Source organism: Lissotriton helveticus, chromosome 1_1 (genome assembly GCF_964261635.1).
Source record: "Lissotriton helveticus chromosome 1_1, aLisHel1.1, whole genome shotgun sequence".
NCBI lineage: Eukaryota > Metazoa > Chordata > Amphibia > Caudata > Salamandridae > Lissotriton > Lissotriton helveticus.
The window spans coordinates 1,425,326,285-1,425,348,701 of record NC_136057.1 but is presented as its reverse complement, the minus strand read 5'-3'; the positions used below and the strand labels follow the sequence as shown (position 1 = coordinate 1,425,348,701).

At 43.0% G+C, this 22,417-nt stretch overlaps 1 protein-coding gene across 1 annotated transcript in view; it reads left to right on the top strand.

Annotated features, from left to right (window-relative positions):
* Positions 1-22,417, top strand: part of CACNA1A (calcium voltage-gated channel subunit alpha1 A) — a 1,120,700-nt gene that overhangs the window by 614,089 nt on the left and 484,194 nt on the right. Inside the window, exon 25 of the mRNA XM_078685323.1 lies at positions 9,366-9,465. Within this exon, the coding sequence (XP_078541449.1) occupies positions 9,366-9,465 (100 nt within the window). The remainder of the gene's footprint in view (positions 1-9,365; positions 9,466-22,417) is intronic.

Below are 22,417 nucleotides of genomic sequence, written 5' to 3'. Positions count from 1 at the left end.
TGGTAGCCAGAGCTTCTCAGCATGAGCATAGATCCTCCACTCAGGCTGGCTATTTGGGAGGATCTTCTGTTGCAACAGCAGGGGAGGGTCTTCCACCCAAATCTGTCAATTCTACACCTTTTTGGGTGGAGATTGAACAGTGACAGTTGACAGCTTTCAAACTTCCTCCCAAAGTCTGCAATCTTACTCTGGTAGCCAGACGTCTCTCTACCAAGATGGTATATGCCTTCCAGTGAAACAAGTGTGTATTATAATGTACACAAAAGTCCACTGGCCCTCTTTGTGCTTCTCTTTCTGTTGTCCTTCTTTTTATGCTTACCCTTACCCCTCAGGGCTCTGCTCTGGGCATTTTAAAGGGTTACCTTTCTGCACTATCTGCCTTTTTGTTACTGCCTGAACAACCCTCTTTATTTAAGTCCCCAATTGTTATAGGTTTCTTAAATGTCTTGTAAATATGTTTCCAGCCTCTCCTTTCATTATGCCTCAGTGGGACCTTAATTTGGTTCTCACTTTTTTATGGGTGCTCCTTTCAAGTCTCTTCATAATTGTCCCTTCTGGCTGCTCACATCTTCCCCGAGGGTGAATGAGCTGCAAACTTTATCATCCGGACCATCCATTTGTCTGTTGTTCCAGACAAATTGGTGCTTCGCACTAGGGCTATTTTCCTGCCAAAAGTGGTAACACCATTCCATGTAACCCAATCCTTCACCTTGCCCACTTTCTACACTCCTTCACATCCCTCAAAAGAATAGTAGCAAGTCCACTTCCTGGCCCCAAAAAGAGCATTGTCGTTCTACCTTGATCGCACACGAAATTTCTGGGTGGACGACCAACTCTTCATGGGGTATATTGGAGGGAAGAAGGGTCGATTGGTACATAAAGGAACCCTTTCACACTGTGTTGTTCTCTGTATAAAAATCTGCCATGCACTGGCCAAGAAGCAGCACCCTCAGGGCTTAAGGGTTCATTCCACCAGAGCTAAAGCTGCTACCACTGCATTAGCACGTGGAGTTCAAGTCTAGGACATCTGCTAGGCAGCCACGAGGGCATCTCTGTACACTTTTTCCAAACACTATTGCAGAGACAGTCAGGTCCGCAGGGATGAGCACTTCGCTCCTTCGTGCCTGCTGGATTTTTTAGTTCAGAATTTGTCCACAGCGCACCACCGGGGTTGGTATTGCCTGTGTATCTATTCAGAGGTAAGGGATCTGCGGCTGGATGTCTTTATCAGCTGAAGAAGTTATTTACCTTCAGTAATGCATTATCTGGTACAGACAAGATCTAGCCACAGATTCCTTACCAATCCACCAATTCTCCCCGCTCTGCGGACAAGTTTCTATGGTCAGGAACCTAATTTGGACACACCAGTGTCAGTGCACTTCCTGACTCCGCACTTCTCGTTTGGAAAGTTTTGAAAAGTAACTGATGTCAGCTCGCCAAGGTGGCTCCTATATACATGATGCAGACATCATTTCTGTGGTGTACACCATCGCCATTCAAAGCTGATCGACGCCACCAACCGGTGCGCAGGGGTACTGCTCACTCAAAATTCTTCCAGATCTAGTCTGACACATGGAAAATTCACAGATCTTGTCCATTCTAGATAATGTGTTAAGTAACTGGTTCTTTAAAGATGCTTTGTCATTTTTTTATAGAGTTTTATATAGCGCGAACTAGGCCCAAGACATCGGGTATCAGAGCACTTTACATGAGCACCAGTTTCGTTACAGAAGGACACATTCATTTTTGTTAGGCACAGGGAGATTAAGTGATTTCCCCAGAATCACAGGATGTTGAGTGTTGTTGCCGAGACTCCAACCTAGTTCCCCAGCTTCGAGGTTGACCGCTCTAGCCGTAAGGCTACATCCTCTCCATTGTGCATGTTTACATTGGAATAAGGGAAGAGAGCGTTGTAATGTACAGGCACGATAAAAGGAGCAGGTAAGATCATTGACAGGTCATTGGCTGGAACCGGCTTGTTCCGCCAATTGTTGTTTGCCTTTTCCTACGGATTACATTAACCTGTTCTTTTATCAACGCATACATTTGAGCGGTGTTATTGAAGCTTCTTTTGCTTACCTTACACTGGCAATGAGTGGGAGTGGATCTTATTCCATATTTACCGTTGAAAACCACTGAGATGCAGGGGTCCACTTGACTGCTGTCCTTCCAGCTTGGGGGTTAATCAGAGACCAAGGATCCTGCTTGAAGTGCCGCTTAATTTCCCTTTGAAGAATACTGAGGAGCAGACCACAAGACTTTTCCCTACAGAGGAAGGCCTACTTGCTACTTGAAGTTCAACAGCCCAGCTGTCTGTGAGGACCTGTGGGAATTGTTGTGAGATCTGTGGAGCTTCAGGACATGATGTCACCCGGACGCAGTATAGAAGAACCCTGTATCATTTATTGGCATCATGCAGGGCCAAGGAGAATAGTTGTTGCCTTCAGCATTTACTTTTGAGGTGCAACCTCCATGATTCCTTTTTTTACTTAAAGGAAACGTGTGCACTCCACCCCTCGTTGCTTGTAGAACCCGAGGAATCCCCTTTCTCCTATCAGTATCCTATTTATCTAGGAAGATAGCTGGGCACAGCCCCCCTGAGTTCGGAACAGACGAAACAGAAACCAATACATTTCATCAAGCAGCTCTAGAACAAAATGGATTTGTGTTTGATCTTTCTCTGTACAAATGTGTAGTCTCTGGAGTATGTTTGGAAAGAAAACACAGATAAACAGCAACTGTCTCGCGTTTAGCAGGGCTATAAAGACCTAGTTGGTTCCTAAAACATAAGACCAACTAGATTAAATTTAGAAGAACCACTGGTTGGTATAGGTGACCTTCGAAAGTATCTGTCACACTTTTTCTGTTACACTGCTCTCATAATATACTGCGTGGTAACATGGCTTCACTATGTGCAGTGATTTTTATCGCACTATGTTTACAGCTAAGCTACAAGCCACATTTACTCAATCACGCAGAAAGCACTGTGGGCCTCACAGGGAGTAAGAAAGTTCAATTCATATGCCAGTGCCAAATAATGCCATTCTACAATACAATGTTTCTCTGCAATTTCCCAGGAACTGTTCACTTTTTGGTCAGTTTAGGGAGTGGCTCAAAGGCAAGAACTGCAAGTCTTGTTTAAATTTTGTGCATAGCTGATGTATTGCTGCAGAGAAGTTTTTTAAACTCTGAAGGCTAGAGATAATGGCTTGTATCTTACCTCATCTGAAAGGTCTTTTTCCAGTTGTGCTTCGTTTTACGTGGCAAGCAGAATCTATGCACAATTGCGTAAGGCTGTTTTGGTTATATACTCAAATAGGTAATTGTTTGCTCTTTTTGATCTACCAATGTGCGATGTTCATCGATTACATGTTAAAGGATATGCGTTTGTTATAATATATGCTAAAACACCCTTATGTAAGGCAGAAACATCAGTGGCTCAGCCTTCAGCAGTTTTCCTTTAAAAAAAGCTCTTTGAATCGTCACTAGCTCAAAAAATGATCCATTATTAGGTAATCAGTTATCAGAGGGCTATTTCACCAGAATCTCTTTCAGTTTCCCCTTGTAGGAAGAAAACTACTTCAACTAAAGACCCGTGGCCACTATTGAAAGACCATGTCAAATACGAAACCACCATGGTTGTCCTGCTAGTACCTCTAAAATAAACACGAGGGCTGATCTAGAGTTTGGCGGACAGTTTAATGTCCATCAAGATGTGTACTTTACTCCGTCACCCTGACGGACTTCCCATCCCCCAAATTCAGAGGTGTCCGTAGGCCTCACGGAGAGCTCTACACACTGGCCGGAACTGCCATTTACAGCGGATCCTTTCAGTGTTGGAAAAGTTTGACTGATGGCTCAATCAAACATGACGACCGGCTGTCAAACTTTTCCAAAGTTTTGCTTTTTTGAAAAGCAAACTCTCAAAGCAGGAGGTTTTAAAATATATATATATATATATATATATATATATATATATATATATATATATATATATATATATATATACAATTAATGACCCCCACACCATGGGAGTTTTCTCCCATAGCGTGGGAGTATTCCTTTTGTTTTTACTGTCCTTCACTGCCAGGTTTTACCTGTCAGTGTTCTGACAGCAAGAAAACGCCATCTGACCGCCCATTCTAAATTGGGTGGTTGGTCGGATGGCTTACCTCTGATAGCGCGATGATGACAACCCGGACTCGGTCAGGATGATTATGTCGGCCACAGAACAAAAGCATGCTTCATTCTCGACTTAGTGTGCACCTGTCCAGCCCTAAGTCATGCGAGTGCACCAAGAGTTCAACCAAGAGGGTATTCTGTCGCTGTTGCAATGGGTTTCCCTCTCCGTCAAACCCTATATCAGCCTCTTGGTTTTCTCAACAATGTCAAAATAACTTTTATGTATGGAACACAAGTAGTGGTGTCAATACACTCCAGGACTAAACCAGCAATGGCAAATGTTCAGTCGCAAATATAAGACAGCAACTAAATCTGCTTCTCTTCAGGCAGATAAAGTACTTGCAATCTCAAATATGTCTTCAACAATCTTTGAAACTTTAAATAAATTAGAAGAACCACAAAAAGAGTAAGAGAAGAAGGGGTTTTAGGAAAAAAATGCAATGAATTTCCTGAGTTTGTTCATGAAAAAATATGTCGATCACCTCTGTGCTATGATTGCGTAGAGAGAAAATCATGCCCACCTTTCAGTCTGACACTTCAGTACTCCAGTCTCTCTTGAATTTCCTTCCAGATGATGCAGACTGTGCTCAATTTCTCCAGAGTAGCAGGCCTTTTGGTTCTCATAAAGACATTCTACCTGCAAAACTTAAGACAAGTTTTTTACAGTCAGATAATTCTGATGTTATGGACATCATCAATGTTTCTCTTCCTACAAGAATGTTCCCCAGTAAATTACAATCTGTACTCCAGATTTCCTTATTAAAATCCTTCCCTGTTCCCTAATAACCTGGCTAATTATCAGCCATTTTCTCAGCTTCCATTTCTTTCCGTACTACTAGAAAAAGCAGCCTTTATTCAGCAATCGAAACAGAAAAATAATTTGTTACATTCAGAGCAAACAGGACACCCCATCTCCTCCCCAAAGAGGCTGTTGTGGTTGCAAGTGTGGACAAATTGCACTGTTATCAGATAAATGTATTTCTGTTGTGTTAATATTACTAGACCTGTCAGCTGCATTTGACACCATGGATTACCAGATATTAATAACTAAACTTAGTGGACCTGGGCATGGCCTGGTTTGTAGACTGACACGTTGGCATATAGTACTCAATGAGTGACACTGCCTCCCTTTCCCTCAGAAGGGCGGCCTCTACCATTTGGGAGTTTTCAGATTTCTATTCTGCTATGCCTTATTTTTAATAATCTTTATGCATTTAAATGGGCCACCTCATGCATTGATTCGGCTACATGTTCGTATGTGTGCTGATGCTACACAGATTGTTTTGAAAACCACTAGAGCTCTGCACGTGTTCTTCTAATTTCTAATACCTGTTTTGCAGCTGTTGATAACAGGATGCATTTTAAATAGCTAAAATTGAATGTTGAGAGAACAAAAATACGTTTGCCATATGCAAGTATACCATTTTAGTGTGTTTTCTATTGACCACGGGCACTTGGAGCCCAATTCCCCAAGTTAAATCTACAAGTGCATCTCTACTTAGCTATTTAGAACTATGTATTGAAGAGAATAGGGGAACAAGTAATATCTGAGGAAAATATTAAGACCTGACAAACATTACTACTGGTAGCCCATACATAGCCAAACCCTAATCTCTGCCCTCTTAGTCTTGTGCTGCAAGAAATGTGTAGAGTTGTGCTGGATGTGTGCAGAGTAGTGTAGGATGTGAGATGAGTTGTATATTTTTTTAAATCACTCGTTAATTTACATATTTCTCATTTTCTATGTATGTGCATCCGGTATGTTCACATTTTTAAAATATGATTTGTATGGGTGTCTGCAGTATATACAGTTATATAAACATTGTTTTGCATTCGTTTTTTAGTTTTTTTAGTTTTATAATGTGATTTGTATAGGCGTCTGGCTATGTATACAGTTATATGGCTAGTTTTTACATTCATCTTATTATTTATATTTTATTATTTTTTACTGTTTTACATTTGTGCAGGATAATGTGTACAATTTCTAACGGTATATCACCATTTTGCATTTTACTTATTTTAATTTTCCTATTGGTCTTGAGCTTTGTACTGGTAGTGTTATACCCTGCCTCCATTGATTTGTATGTAATCTCTTTGAAGTACCTGTGCGTGGCCATCTGTGGTGTGTGGTTTACTCCAAGGCTTGGATGGAGTAGATTTGAGCCTGTTTTGTAGTGTCGCAGTGATAAATGCGGGTTTAACTTTGATGAATTTGACTAGAGCACTATTTGTAGATGTATTTTTGTATTTGCCAGTCCCTCTTTATCCCGCTCCTTCATTTTGTCATTCTGCTTCTGTTTCGTACTAGCTATTTCCCATTATCTGTCCACCCCATTTGCAGCTCTCACATATACCTAAAGTGTAGTACTACACGTATGAAGTTCTATGCACTCTAGGCAGAGAACCCACATAAGAGATAGGATCTGCATAGGCATAGAGCTATGCTGGTATCCTTGTCAATAGCATTTAAGAGTAGGTTAACTAGGACAGGAGCACTACTACACATACTTATAAATTCCTTTGTTGATTGGGTCCTTAGAGATCAAGCCACACCATGTCAAGTGCAAAGAATTTGGGGTCTAAGATTGATTCATAGTTACGTATGACCGTTCAGATTAACTCCGGAGTCCGTTCCTGTTTCTACCAATTACCTCTATCAAAATGAATATTGCACTTAGTTTCTTTCAAAATCCAGACTATGAATGTTTTATGTCATCACATGTGGCTTTACTAAGATTTACCCAAGTCTTTTGTGCAGAAAATGCAAATAACACAGAGCACCTCTGCCAGATTTCTATTACATTTAACAAGATGTAACTATATTAGGTGATCTCCCAGCTAAACAGTGTGTTTTATTCAAATCTGTGGGCCCTGTCCAGAGCGAACTGAAAACCCGCCACTTTCTTGAAGAAACTCTAAATACAGAATAGAATCAACTGTCTGAATTTCCTCCACATTACTATCCCTGTGGTGGATGAAATTCATCAATTCAATTCTACTCCACATTTAGAGTTTCCTCTAGAAACTGAAAGATGTTAATTTCCCATAAACTCTAAATGAGTTCCTATAGCTTTAGTTCATAGTTGTATCAACAATCAAAAACAAAGTCCCCTGTCTATGGGTTTACAATGCTGCTTCCCACAACTTTTTCTGAGATCTGATTATCAGTACCTGATACATGTTCCTAAATAGAAGCAATTTGAAAGTTGGAACTCCCAAATGGAATCAACAACCATTTTGCTATTCGATGTCTAGCCAACTTAATGCCCAGCAAAGCTTTAAACAATGATCTTTTTCTGAATTAACAACTGTCACGTGTAAATGTGTTGATAGAGTGTTCTTACACTTTTACAGTGCCACAATGTATATGGTGTATGTTGCGCTTATAAATACAACTACAAGCATACTGCATTCATTATAATTTTTGGAGACTCCCCCCTAATTAATTAAATTATATGGTTACCTTGTAGACAAGATCTATTTTCCCTAAGCAAGGAGATTCGAATGGATTTTGTTTTCAAGAATGCCAGAATTTCTGAAGCATTGTGAGTTTGACTGAGAATTTGTCAGGGCTGAGTGTGACACCTTTAAAGAGGAAGACCCCTCTCCGATTACATCTCACAAAAAGGATTTTGGTCCTCCAGGCCATCTGCTTTCATCCGTAAATGACTGCACCTTTTCTTCTCTGTTTTATTTCATCTCATGATATTATATGGGGCAAAACCATGTTTCAGTCCTATCATGCCCTTAATATGGAGGGCCAAAGAACAGAGCTTGCAGTGTCCCCTCCTGCAATCATGCGCTGCTTAGCACCAGGTCTAGGAGCAGGTGAAGATTAAAAGGGGAATGTGCTGGTGAATGACTGGTGCATTCCAACAAACAACATTGGTAACATGAATGCTTACGTAGTGCCTATATCCCCAACCCCCTTTGAGAGGTGTATGGATATGCAGAATCAGCAGAGACAGGCGTGAATCATTCTACAACAGGACAAGGAAGTCGCAGCTTCCTGGCCTAGTAGTAGGAACCACTGTAAACTGAACTAAAAACTGTGGTGCCACGTCTGTTGCCTACCCTGAATTCTTGTGACAACCAAATGAAGGCCTGCCAATGTCTTTGCATCAAGCCTAGTTTTTTGCCCTGCCAAGTGACGTCCTGGTGCCTAACTCTGTCTGTTCAGTGTGTTCTACTTGTAATCTGCAAAACTGATAGAAACATGGCGAGCTGTTCACTATGTAATCCAGCCTGATGATTGATTCACTGATTGTGATGTGTGTGGAAGTCCACCTAAAAGAAACCTGACCTGCAGGTTTGTCGGCTGCCTTAAAGGTGCTGTGGGTGCACGAACAAGAGCAGCTATCCCTTTGTAGGGGGTGATGTGAAATGTATAGCTGGAGGCTGGATTTAGAGAACACGCTGACCAAGTATTGCTGGCCCCATGAGAAATGTCTCAGTGTAATGATCTACTTTTGAGTTAGGGGAACCCTTCGCTGAAGCTAGAATTCAGGATTCCGACTGGAATCTGGAGAGCCGCACTCAGAGCTTGGTCCCAATGTATTCAGCGGGCCTCGAGGCAAGGGAACTCATTTTTAAATACTACCCTTAGAGATGTTCACTGCATCTAAGAAGTCCTGTCTCCCTTTCTCAGTGGAGAGTTCCCCAGCTTGTCCAGTGTCCTGAGCCCCAGTGTCATGGAGGACAGCTGGCCCATAGAAGGACTCATCCTGTATCCTAAACCTTGATCTCAGGAAAGACACTTTTCAGATTAGTCGAATATGCTTAGTTCCCACAGGCTGTAGAGCCTGTTTCTAAGACTTTTTTTTGTCCTGAGTTCACACTTTATTGTGGAGAGTGCCAGTTCATTATCCTGAGTACTAGTGTTGGCTACTAATAAATGTCCCTCAGGCTGTTCCGAGTACTATTTCCGATACTCAAGCGTAACACATGGAAACTGTACTGTGCATCCTGGATGTGCTTGGGAAGACTTCAGAGCATGCTCTTGGAGAGAAACAGCTATTGTTGGATGCTTTTAATTCTGGCTCTTCTTTATCTGTGCTCTCTCTTCACTCATAAGAAAAAAAAGGAAAAGTGTCATTGACAGTTGCTGAGGTTAATCTAAGCGTTCCAGACACCAGTTGTGTGCTCTCTAATTGATTCTCTTTCCCATGTCTGTATGTCCATAGTGGTAGCAGCAAAGGGAAAGACATCAATACCATCAAATCGCTGCGTGTCCTGCGAGTGCTAAGACCCCTTAAGACCATCAAGCGCCTGCCCAAGCTCAAGGTAAGTTGCAGCTTCTAGGTACTAGGCATCCTATTATACGCCAAGTAAATCTAGATTATTTAAGTTTAGCTACTGCCAGCATTATCTTGTTGATTGAATGTATTTCATATAATTTATTTGCCACCTGTCAAACTTACTTTCTCTTGTAGCTTCTCAACTAAATCTATCCGAAGAGCCAAAATTGAGAAATTCGCTTATTATTGTTGAATTGTTTGTCATCAACAAACTACCTATAAGATAGCTCTATTTTAGATGTTGCCATTATTCCCATAATTTACTTAGAAATATCAGAGATGAAATGAGGTCTTGTGTACTGCTTTTCAGCAGTTCCAGTTCTAAGCCGGGTGGTGGTCAAGGTGTTCAAGTGCAGCTCACGTAGGGTGATCTATTTGCACCTTACTGGCCAGATGTTGGATAGTTAGTGTAGAAAGCAGGGGCCCCTGCATGCAAGGTGACTTGCCAAGCGCAGGGAAAAAGGCTAATAGTTTGGAAGCAAACTTGGGAAAGAGACAATGAGCAAAAAATGTGTGCAGGCATACAAGCAGCAAACAATTAGATTGTATTTATTAAATGACTTAAAGAACTGCTTATGATATTATCACACTTTAAAAAAAATCTTTTATGTAAAAGTTATAAGAAATATTCACTTCTTTAAACACATAGTACATCATTTAAATGTCCTGAACAATAGCCAATACATTAATTATTCTTCTATATTGTGGAACAGTTCTCAATCATTTAATCCTGCTTAGCATGCTAATCTTGAGCCCATCTGACTTAATGCACAATTCGTCAATTCATTAACTTTTGATACAATGGCAATTTAGTTCACAGTATGATAAACTTGAAGATCTGAAAAAAAAGGATTTTTTTTTACAATATATAGGTACAAAGGCTGACGGTGAATAGACACTATGCACGTTTCTGTGGGAATGCCTTCATCAGGGGGCCGTCGCTTTAATCACTACAGAGGACACAAAAAGAGAAGAACATGTAGATACAGGAAATGTTTGCCTGCAGTTGATAAGTATTCTTTGACATTTCTTGTCAATTAACTGATTAAATTCCAACTTCAGTAGGTAAGTTGAAGTAAATGTGACCACAGATTCAGAGCTATACATAAGTAGACAGGTACAAGATAGACCCCTTTTGTGATCAAATTCCTATAACCACCGAAAAGATCTAGTGCAAAATAGGCAAGATTACACCATATGAAAAAAAAAGAAAGCTGCAATTTTGAAGACACAAAATAGATGTATTCATATTTAAGGTCATGCCAATTGCATGCATTGGAGTTCAACTTATTGGACATATTAAAAGTTGTGTATCTTTGGAAGTTAATAGTGCCCGAGTTACCACATAGAATGTAGCTCTAGAGATTATGCAAGAATTTGTCTAGCGCAATAAAAGGGTGAATACCTAAAGTTGTGACTCGAATGTCCAATGTCTAGTCGTTAGATAGTTAAATGCGCTATATATTGTCTGTTATGAATTCATCAAAAGGATGCAGAGTTTTAAGAGAATGATGGATCCTAAATAACTAAACGATAAAAAAGCATTGCATGACAAAACTGCTTAGGGGTAATGCAAGTGCAGAAAGTATGGGCCTCTATTACTGAGCATTACCTTGTTAGTCTCTCCAAGCATGAGGAAACTCAATGGACAAAGTTAAAATCTGACTGCGAAGTTTTCTTACATTGTAAGAATGTTAATGATGCATCCTGGCGAAAGGAAGAGTAAAGCAACATATAACGGCTGCTAAGGGTTCTTTCACCGACACCAACCTCGCAGCCAAAGAACTACACAGATGGATCTCCAACTGCTCAAACAAACTCACATCCCTCCACAACCCTGACAGAGAATGCCCAAGGAAGGCCGCAGATGTCCAAGAACTCAAGCACATTTGCAGATGTCTCGAAAAGAATCAGTGAAACAGCAAAACACTGGAAAGCCGGACCACCTACAAGAACACCATGACCGAATACCACCAACTCATCAGGTCAACCAAACAAACCTTCATCCAGAAAAAGATCTCCACCAACGCCGGCAACTCGAAGGAACTCTTCAGCATCGTCCAAGAATTCACCAAACCCCCAGCGAAGCCTCAGACATCACCCCTTCCCAGGACCTCTGCTCGTATTTCTACCTGAAAATCAAGGCCCTCTACGACAACTTCAACGAGAGGACTCCGAAACCACTCCCCCCTCCAACACCACCAACCAACTCGCCATCCCCGCCTGGACCACAGCCACCACCGAATACACCGTATCGACCATGAAGGGCATGAAGGGCATCCACTCAAGAGCACCCATTGACCCCTGCCCTACGTTCATCTTCCACAAAGCTGCCATCGCACCAGAACTATGACGCACCATCAACTCCACCTTCATAACCAGCACCTTCCCCGATGACTGGAAATGCATGGAAGTCAAGCCACTGCTCAAGAAACCCTCGGCAGACCCCTCAGACCTCAAGAACTACCGACCCATCTCCCTCCTGCCTTTCGCAGCCAAAGTCCCAGAGAAGACCGTCAACATCCAAATAACGAAATTCATTGAAGAGAACTCCATCCTTGACCCCTCCCAATCTGGATTCCGAAGCAACCACAGCACCGAGACCGCCCTACTCGCCGCCACAGACAACATCTGCACCCTCCTCGAACAAGGCCACACTGCGGCCCTGATCCCTCTCGACCGCTTCCCTGCCTTTGACACCGTCTCCCACCGCAAACTCGCCCCAGACTCTTCGACGCTGGCATACAGGGAACCGCCCTCGAATGGTTCCGCTCCTTCCTCTCCGGCAGGACCCAAAGAATCAGACTGCCACCCTTCCTCTCCAAATCTACAGAGATCAACTGCAGAGTGCCTCAGGGATCGTCACTCAGCCCTACACTCTACAACATTGTCAGACAGCACGGACTCAGCATAGGCTCCTATGCCAACAACACCCAACTCATCCTCTCCCTCACCAAGGACACCGTCGCCTCCAGTTTCAGCTTTCAGGAAGAAATGAAGGACATCGCAACGTGGATGAGCAACAGCTGTCTGAAGCTCAACTAGGAGAAGACAGAGGTCCTCGTCCTCAGACCCTCCTCACCGCCTGGGACACAACCTGGTGGCCCACCACCCTCAGCAGCCCACCCACCCCCACCGACTACGCACGGAACCTCGGCATCGTACTTGTCTCCTCCCTCTCCATGACCCGACACGTCAACACTGTTACCTCCATCTGCTTCACCAACCTCTGCATCCTCTGCAAGACTTCCAAAGAGATCCCCCCGAATAAAGAAAAACCGTCACCCACGCACTCATAACCAGCATACTAGACTACGGAAATGCCCTCTATGCCAGAATCAACAAGTCGCTGCTCCGCAAACTTCAGACCAGTCAGAACACCGCAGCCAGACTCGTCCTCTGCGTCCTCTGACAGGAACACGTCACCCTACACCTACGGACTTCCACTGGATCCCCGTCGAGAAGAGAGTAACCTTCAAGCTACTCACCCACGCCTACAAATGCCTCCACAACACCAGATCCCAATACCTAAAGAGAGAATTTCCTTCCACGCACCCAAGAGAAACCTCCGATCCACTGCCCTCGCCAAAACCCCGTGCATCGCAGAGCCAGAATGGGCGAAAGGACCTTCTCCTACTTCACAGCCAAGACCTGGAATGAGCTCCAGATTGACATCAGACACGCCCCTCCTTGAACATCTTTAGGAAAACGCTCAAGACCTGGATCTTCGACTGACCAGAGCTGCTCACCCCTCCTCCCCCCCCCCCTCCCCCCCCCCCCCCAGCGCCTTGAGACCCTTACGGATGAGTAGCATGCTTATAATTCCCTGATTGATTGATTGATTGATAAGGGGTGTATAAATACGCCTTTCATCACAGATGATGTATAGTACTGCGAGGGTGATTCTTCGGGCCAGTATATAATATGGCAAACCTTTTACTGGTGGCGTAAATGTATTCAAAACGTTATGGCAAGTCGTTGCACCCAAATTCTAAACCTTAAATATGTCTCTGGCCCGTATGTTTTGTATGGGAGGGCCCTCTAGTGGAGATGTAGGCAAAAGCTACTTAGCGGCCACCATAATGGAAGTCACAATATCTCTGGGCAAAACACATTGGGTGTAATCTTGCCTATTTTGCACTAGATCTTTTCGGTGGTTATAGGAATTTTATCACAAAAGGGGTCTATCTTGTACCTGTCTACTTATTTATAGCTGTGAATCTGTGGTCACATTGGCTTCAACTTACCTACTGTAGTTGGAGTTTAATCAGTTAATAGGCAAGACGTTTCAAAGAATACTTATAAACTGCAGGCAAATATTTCCTGTATCTACATGTTCTTCTCTTTTTGTGTCCTCTGTAGTGATTAAAGCGACGGTACCCTGATGAAGACATTCCCGTCGAAACGCGCGTAGTGTCTATACAGCGTCAGCCTTTGTGCCTATATCCTGTCAAAAAAATAGATATTCAAGTGTTCGAGGCATATGAGCTGCAGATTGTGCACTTAGCATTAGATCGTCACCTGGTGTTGGGCTAGGATGATTGCAGGTTGTTGTCTTCTTGGAAGAAGTCTTTGTTAGTCCCGAGATAGGTGACTCCTCCCTTGGACAATACTGCGCATGGACATCGGCTCCATCCTTAGATTGTTTTTTTCCGCCACTGGGTTCGGATGAAAGTTTCTCCGCTCCGGCCGAAAATTACTTTTCTGCAATTTCGAAGCGCAGAACTTCCTCAAACTACCTTCGACATCGACCGCAAAACTTTTCGACGCCATCGTTTCCATTCCGGTCATCACAGTGGGCCGTTAGGCCTATCGACGCCGTGCGGCCTACACCACATGGAAAGAACTCTGTTCAAAAGATGCCCGGTATGTCAAGCAAAGTTTCCACATAGCGACCACCACGAGGTCTGCAACCTCTGTCTATCGCCGGTACACCACAAGTCGACCTGCACAGCTTGTGCATCCTACCGATCGAAGAAAACTCTCCAGGATCAGAGGGCCCGTCGACACGAGATGAAGAGATCAGCTCCAGCACCGGAAGATATCTTCGACGACTAGGTTCCGCTCGTTCCCGAAGAAGACTCACCTGATCTCCAGATCGTATCAGAGGCAGACGACTCAGATGACTCCATTCCATCGGGTCAGCGCGTGAGTACTACTGCCCCTGCACCACATACACTGCCCAAACAGAAGACATAGGTCAGCACTCCGCCCAAGGGGCCCAGTCGAGACCGAACACCTACTTCGAAAGCCCCGCCTTCGAGCTCGGCTCCAAAGAAATTAACTACGCCTTCCAGTGCCTCGACACCGAGCAAGCCTCTTCCATCGGCACCGAAAAATAAAGATGCCTCGGCACCGAAGCCTAAACACCCTTCGGCTCCGAAAACAAAAATAGTATTGATACCGAAACCGAACACTGTTACGATACCGAAACCGAAAGAAGCACCGGCTCCGAAGCTGTCCACTTCTACACCTTCGGTGCCAAAAACCACAAAGCATGATTCCGAGGTGCCCAAATCCTCGAACATGCCTACAAAGCCGAAAACGACACCTTCGGCACCAAAACCTATGCCACGGGACGTTATAACATCTACCTAGGCTAAAGAAACCTAACAACCTTCGCCGCCACCGAAAAAATCGATGCCCAAGAAGGTTGTACAGGAGGAAGAACTTTTTCGATCAGATCCTCGACAAAAGAAGATATAAATAGACCCAAACACAGGTCATGTAGGCGCTACGCCTCTCAAGAAGAGACCAGCAGATACACCACTACCACCTGTGGTTCCTCTAAAAAAAAGTACTGTGCAACCTCTCATATGCACCCTTCCTCTCCTATACCTCCCTCTTCTCCTGTTTCTCCCCAAATATCACCTCAAATCTCTCCTGTCCATTCTCAATTATCATCACATTCGCCTCAACACACGGATGATGAATATGATTTGGGTGGGGGGGAAGACATAGGAGAACCTGGTTCATATCCTGTAGAGGAGGGTGTGTGGAACTTTCCAAACACTAAAAAGGTGTCTATATGGGACTTTACAAACCCTCAAAACGTGCCTGACATTCCTGAGCCACAATCATACCCATCAAACCCTTCCCCTCCAGAGGATACCATTGGTTTTGGTAATCTGTTAAACAGAGCTGCTGTATACCATGGATTCCCCATACATTCAGATGACATTGAGGAAGATTTTCTCTTAGATACCTTTGAGCAGTCCCAGCGGTCTGCTCAAATTCTTCCTATGATTAAAGGGGTAATCAAACATGCTCCAGTGGTATTTAAAGACTCTAGACTCGAATATTGAACCCCAGAATTGAGATAAAATATAGAGCCAGTCTATATTAAAGGACACCTACCACTAGACTCATTAGTCGTGGCCAATGCTAGGAAGAGGGCTATTTCTCAAACTTCTGGTGAAGCACCCCCACCTGACAAGGAATCCAAAGTAATTGATACGTCAGGTAAAAGAATAGCTGTGCAGGCTTCAAACATATGGCGCATAGCAAATACACAAGTCCTCCTCTCTCGTTACGATAGGGCTCATTATGATCAATTAGAGAAACTACTTGAGCACCTACCAGATCAGTATAAATATCAAGCTACTGACCTCATACAAGAAGGCAAGTTAATATCCAGTGCCTCAATAAAATGTGCACTAGATGTCGCTGACACGGCATCTAGAGCTGTAAATACCAGTGTCATACTTAGAAGGCATGCGTGGTTACGCATTTCAGGGTTTAAACAAGAAGTGCAAACCACCATCTTAAACCAGCCATTTAATCAGAACCAATTATTTGGCCCAGAAGTAGACACTACATTAGAAAAAATAAAAAAAGACACTGACACTGCCAAGTCTGTGGGGGCTTTACAGTCCACACCAGCTAGAGGCTCCTTTCGTCGCTCCTTCTACAGAGGAGGCTCCAAACAAACTGGAGCAGACACTACCACATCTTTCAAGTCACAAACATCCTCTAACAAGGGATATTATAGAGGAAGATACAGAGGCAATAATACCAAAGGAAGAGGTCGCGGTAACAACAACAATCGATCCTCTTCCGCCACTAAACAATGACTTTCCTCCGCTCCCCCCACAGCATTCCACTTCTGTAGGGGGCAGATTAACACAGTTCCTGCCTGTCTGGAACTCCATTACAACAGACAAGAGGGTAAGACAAATTATCCAACATGGCTACTGCCTAGAACTTACAGCAACCCCTCCACACATACCTCCCAGGCAGCGTCCAATGTCTACAGACCACCTGACTCTGCTCCAACAAGAAGTTCTGTCACTTTTACAAAAGGATGCCATTCAATTAGTTCCTTTAGAAGAACAGGGAACAGGGGTTTATTCGCTGTACTTTCTAATTCCCAAGAAGGACGGGACACTAAGGCCCATTCTCGACCTCAGGCCCCTCAACCATTACATACAATCAGATAATTTTCATGTGATCACTCTACAACAAGTGCTTCCACTGCTGCAACAAGGCGATTTCCTTACAACACTAGATCTAAAGGACGCCTATTTTCATATCCCCATACATCTTGCCCACAGAAAGTATCTAAGGTTTGTACTAGAAGGACAACACTATCAGTTCAAAGTCCTTCCATTCGGAGTGACAACAGCACAGCGAGTATTCACAAAGTGCCTAGCAGTGGTAGCAGCACACCTCAGGAGACAGCAAATACATGTCTTCCCTTGCCTAGACGATTGGCTCATAAATCCAAGTCATTCAATCAGTGTGTCCAACACACACATCAGACAATTCAAATGTTGCACAGCTTAGGGTTTACGATAAACTACACCAAGTCGCACCTGCAGCCTTCGCACGTCCACCAGTATCTAGGAGCTACAATAGGCACATCTACAGCCCTAGCATATCCCAGTCCAGCCAGGATACAGAGCATTCAAGCCTTAGTCTACGTCTTTCAACACCAATAGTCTCTGCAAGCCAGGGTGTTCATGAGGATAATAGGCATGATGGCATCTTGCATCTTCATAGTACCACACGCAAGATTGAAAATGCGCCCGTTACAGGAGTGCTGAGCACAACAGTGCAACCAAGCTCAAGGTCAACTAACAGACCTGGTGTTGGTGGACAGCCGCACACATCGCTCTCTGCAGTGGTGGAACACCAAAAACTTGACAAAAGGGCGGCCGTTCCTCGAGCCTGTTCCACAAGTAGTGCTCACAAAAGACGCATCCCTCACAGGATAGGGAGCCCATCTCTTACTTCACACAACTCAGGGTCAATTAAACAATCAACAAAAACTGTTCCATATCAACCATCTAGAGCTGCTAGCAATATTCCTAGCACTCAAGACTTTTCAACTTCAAGTAGGGGTATCCCACCCCAAACAGCCCCCTCATTCTAGACCCCTGATTGTGCTCTAATTAATAATCTTCCATTTGGGGGAGAGGAGTTGGCCTAAAGGCTAGGGCGGTCGCCCTCTAACCTAGGGAACCGGGTTCGAGTCTCGCCAATGACGGTGAACATCCTGTGATTCTGGGCAAATCACTTAATCTCCCCGTGCCTAACAAAAATTAATGTGTGTGCTCATGTAACGCAACTGGTGCTATGTAAAGCGCTCTGATACCCGATGCAGGGTCAAGTTCGCGCCATATAAAACTCTGTTAAAAAAAAAAAGTACAAAACAAAGCTGTCCTAATCCGGATGGACAATATGACAGCCATGTACTATATACAAAAACAGGGGGGGACACACTCTCTGCAACTCTCCCAGCTCGCACAGAACATTTGGAGAGGGGCCATTCCTCAAAACATACATCTGTTATCGGAACACCTTCCAGGGGTTCCCAATCAGATAGCAGATCCGGCAGTCACAACAGATTCACGAATGGGAACTACATCCACAAGTTCTTCAACCATTCTTCCAAACGTGGGGTCATTCCCACAAAGATCTGTTTGCCACCCACGAAAATGCAAAATGCCCAGCCTTCGCTGCCAGATTTCCACAACCACTGTCCGAAGGCAATGCGATATTGTTGAACTGGTCAGGCAGATTTGCGTACACTTTTTCGCCTCTCCCACTGATTCCATTGGTGGTGCGCAAGCTCAGACAACAGTCTCACAAACTGATCCTAGTGGCTCCCACATGGGCACGACAACCATGGTTCACCACACTTGTAGAACTATCTCTAGTTCCACACCAAAAGTTACGACTAACTCCATCCCTGTTAACACAAAACCATGGAGAAATTAGACACCCAGACCCGAACCAACTGAATTTGGCGATCTGGCTCCTGAAGTCTTAGAGTTTGGTTATCTAAACCTACCACCAGACTGTATGAACATTATTAAAGAGGCTAGGAAACCCACTACCAGAGCGTGTTACGCCGCTAAATGGAAAGGATTCGCAATATATTGCAAAAATAATCAAATTGATCCCCTGTATGCTTCCATCCAAAATATCATTTGTTACCTTTTACATCTACAAAGGTCTAATTTGGCATAGTCTTCCATACGCCTGCACCTTGCAGCAATTACAGCCTATTTACAAAATAGGCAACATCTGTCTCTCTTTAGAGTGCCTGCGATTAAAGCGTTCTGGAAGGATTGAAAACAATAATCCCACCCAGGTTACCACCTTCCCCTGTGTGGACTTAAATATTGTCCTTACAAGACTCATGGGACCCCCTTTCCAGCCTCTACATAAATGTGAACTGCAATTCCTAACATGGAAAACTGCTTTCCTAGTTGCCATTACCTCTCTCAGAAGAGTAAGTGAGATACAAGCTTTCACTATAGAAGAACCATTTTTTTCAAATACATCCTAACAAAGTGGTTCTTAGATCTAATCCAAAATTTCTTCCAAAAGTCATCACTCCTTTTCACCTAAACCAGTCCGTAGAGTTACCGGTGTTTTTCCAAAACCCAGACTCTGTAGTGGGAAGAGCTTTACACACATTAGATGTTAAGAGAGCTCTCTTGTACTATATAGATAGAACTAAATCCTTTCGGAAGACAAAACAACTGTTTGTCGCTTTCTCTCCTCCGCACAAAGGCAACCCCATCATTAAAGTCGGGATTGCGAGGTGGATTGTAAAGTGTATACAAATATGCTATATTAAATCTAAACGTACATTAACAGTTCCTCCTAGAGCGCACTCCACTCGCAAACTAGGAGCCTCTATGGCTTTCTTAGGAAACATACCTCTAGAGGACATATGTAAAGCAGCAACATGATCTACACCACACACCTTCACTAAACACTATTGTGTTGATGTGCAAGTCAAGCAGCAAGCTGCAGTAGGCCAAGCTGTCCTTAAAACTCTTTTTCTAACCAATGCAACGGATACAAGCGACCACCGCTAGGGGAGACACTGCTGCACAATCGATGCTAAGTGTACAATCTGCTAAGCTAAAGACAGCGGTCCTTGACAAGGAAAATAACAACTGCAATAATTATAGGCCACAATATGCACTATAATGAAAAAAAGTCCAGCCGGACTTGAAAATTTAATCAATGTTTAAATATGTTAGATCAGACGAACCAACAATGTTGGTTCGTCTGATCTAACATATTTAAACATTGATTAAATTTTCAAGTTCGACTGGACTTTTTTTCGTTATTTTCCTTGTCAAGGACCGCTGTCTTTAGCTTAATTGATACCCCAGGTCCTTGCTTACCTAGTGGGTTCCCTTGTTCTTTAGTAAAAGTGTACAATCTGCAGCTCATATGCCTTGAACGGAAAATGCTACTTACCAGTATGCACCTGTTTTTGGCATGTAGAGCTGCAGAGTTGTACACGCCCTCCCGCCTCCCCGGGACTTGTATCCGTTCCAGTTTTCATCTTACTTAGATGTACACGCATGGACACCCCTTTTTCTCTTTACTTCTACTGACTCCATCATTTCCCATCATGGATGGAGCCGATGCCCATGCGCAGTATTGTCCAAGGGAGGAGTCACCTATCTCAGAACTAACAAAGACTTCTTCCAAGAAGACAACAACCTGCAATCATCCGAGCCCACCACCAGGTGGCGATCTAATGCTAAGTGTACAACTCTGCAGCTCTACATGCCAAGAACAGATGCATACTGGTAAGTAGCATTTTCCTTATCATACTGTGAACTAAATTGCTATTGTATCAAAACTTAATGAATTGACGTATTGTGCAATAAATCAGATGTGCTCAAGATTAGCACACTAAGCAGGATTAAATGATTGACAACTGTTCCACAATATAGACGAATAATTCATGTATTGAATACTGTTCAGGACATTTAAATGATGTACTATGTTTTTAAGGAAGTGAATATTTTCAATAACTTTTACATAAAAGATTAAAAATAACTTTGTGATAATACCATATGCACTTCTTTAAGTAATTTAATGAATTACAATGTAATTGTTTGCTGCTTGTATGCCTGCACACATTTTCTGTTCATTGTCTCTTGCCTAAGTTTGTTTCTAAACTATCAGATGTTGCATAGTTACTTTCCTATCTTAAAAGTCGAGGGGTGTGCATTTTACACCATTGACTTCAAGTTTGGGTGCTGCGTACATTGTGCTTCAAAGCTTAGTTTACTGGTAATTGAATTTGTCAAAAACTGGGAAATCAGAGCAGTACTTGATAGGGAAACAATGCAAAATCAAATTAATACAAATCTGTTTCTATGCAACAATCAATAGTCTTTCGCGCACATTCAACTCAGTACTGACTTTCAGTTATAACTCAGTAGACTCATGCCTTAAGGCAGTTTATTGTAAAGCTTATTTTGCGGTCAGAACAGTCGCCCTATCAGAATACCACAGCACAGAATATTTGTCTGTAGGATAGGTTGGACAGACGAGACTTTGGTGAATTCCCTTGGTTCAACCCACTAGGAAAAGCTCATCCTATTGTGTTGTGGTTTAAGTGTTATTCTTGGTACTCTAACGTGCAAAGTTTATGAGCCTACCACTACTATAGTAATACCGCTGTGACTTGGGATTTTAGTCACATCATTTCAACACAAATTATACATCAATTCAGTGCTTTCAGATGAGGTGCAGGCTAAGGTTTTCATGAGGATAATGCACTGCTGAAACCAAATACTTATGCTCAGAGTTGCCTCTGGTTTACCCTCCACTTAAGAGATTTGTTTCCCTACCATCTTTTCACGGCCTATATATAGCCAATGCAGAAAAGACTTTACATTGATTTGATGTTAGATAATTTCTGTGTTCTGCCGCAGTGGTTCTTAACCTAGAGCCTGTGGACCCTTGGGCATACAAAATGACTACTCAGGGAACTGTTTAGGAAATTAAAGAATACTAGCAGTTTTATAAAAAATATATTTAAAAATTCAGTATTGAAAAATGAAAATTTTAAAACGCTCTGTAAATGTCAAGGAATTTGAAACTGAAGGCTCAACACTAAGGGCCGATTTCGAGTTTGGCCAACAGAATACTCTGTCCCAAAGGCGATAGACTATGTTGCCTGCGAAACTCTCATTCCGCCCTTTTCATTTATAGATGGGCAGACCTTAGGTATTCTGTCAATGGATCCTCTGGTTGCTTCATCAACAGAATTCTCCTCCGATGGCACAACAAACTAGGTGCCATTGGAGGAATGGAAATACACTCTCAACCCTCTCTTTTTAGGGTGGTCGGTGTAATGCCTTTTTTTCCTATCAATTACCAACAAGAAAAACGTGGTGGTGAGGGCCATTCTGTCCAAGCAGGACCTCATCTGTTACACTACAACCTGTAGTGTTGATAAAGGCACATCTCAAGCAAGTACATGCGGCCACCATGCAGCACTTTTCCTGGAAAATGGTTTTCCTTTTTGTGTGCCTCCAGCTAGAACAATATTCGAACTTCAAGCACTATTTAATTAAAAAAGAAAATTGTGTTTTTTTTTAAAGATACTGGTTTGCAAATAAATTCCAGAATTATTCTAAAGGTTTCAACACATTTTCATCTGAATTAGC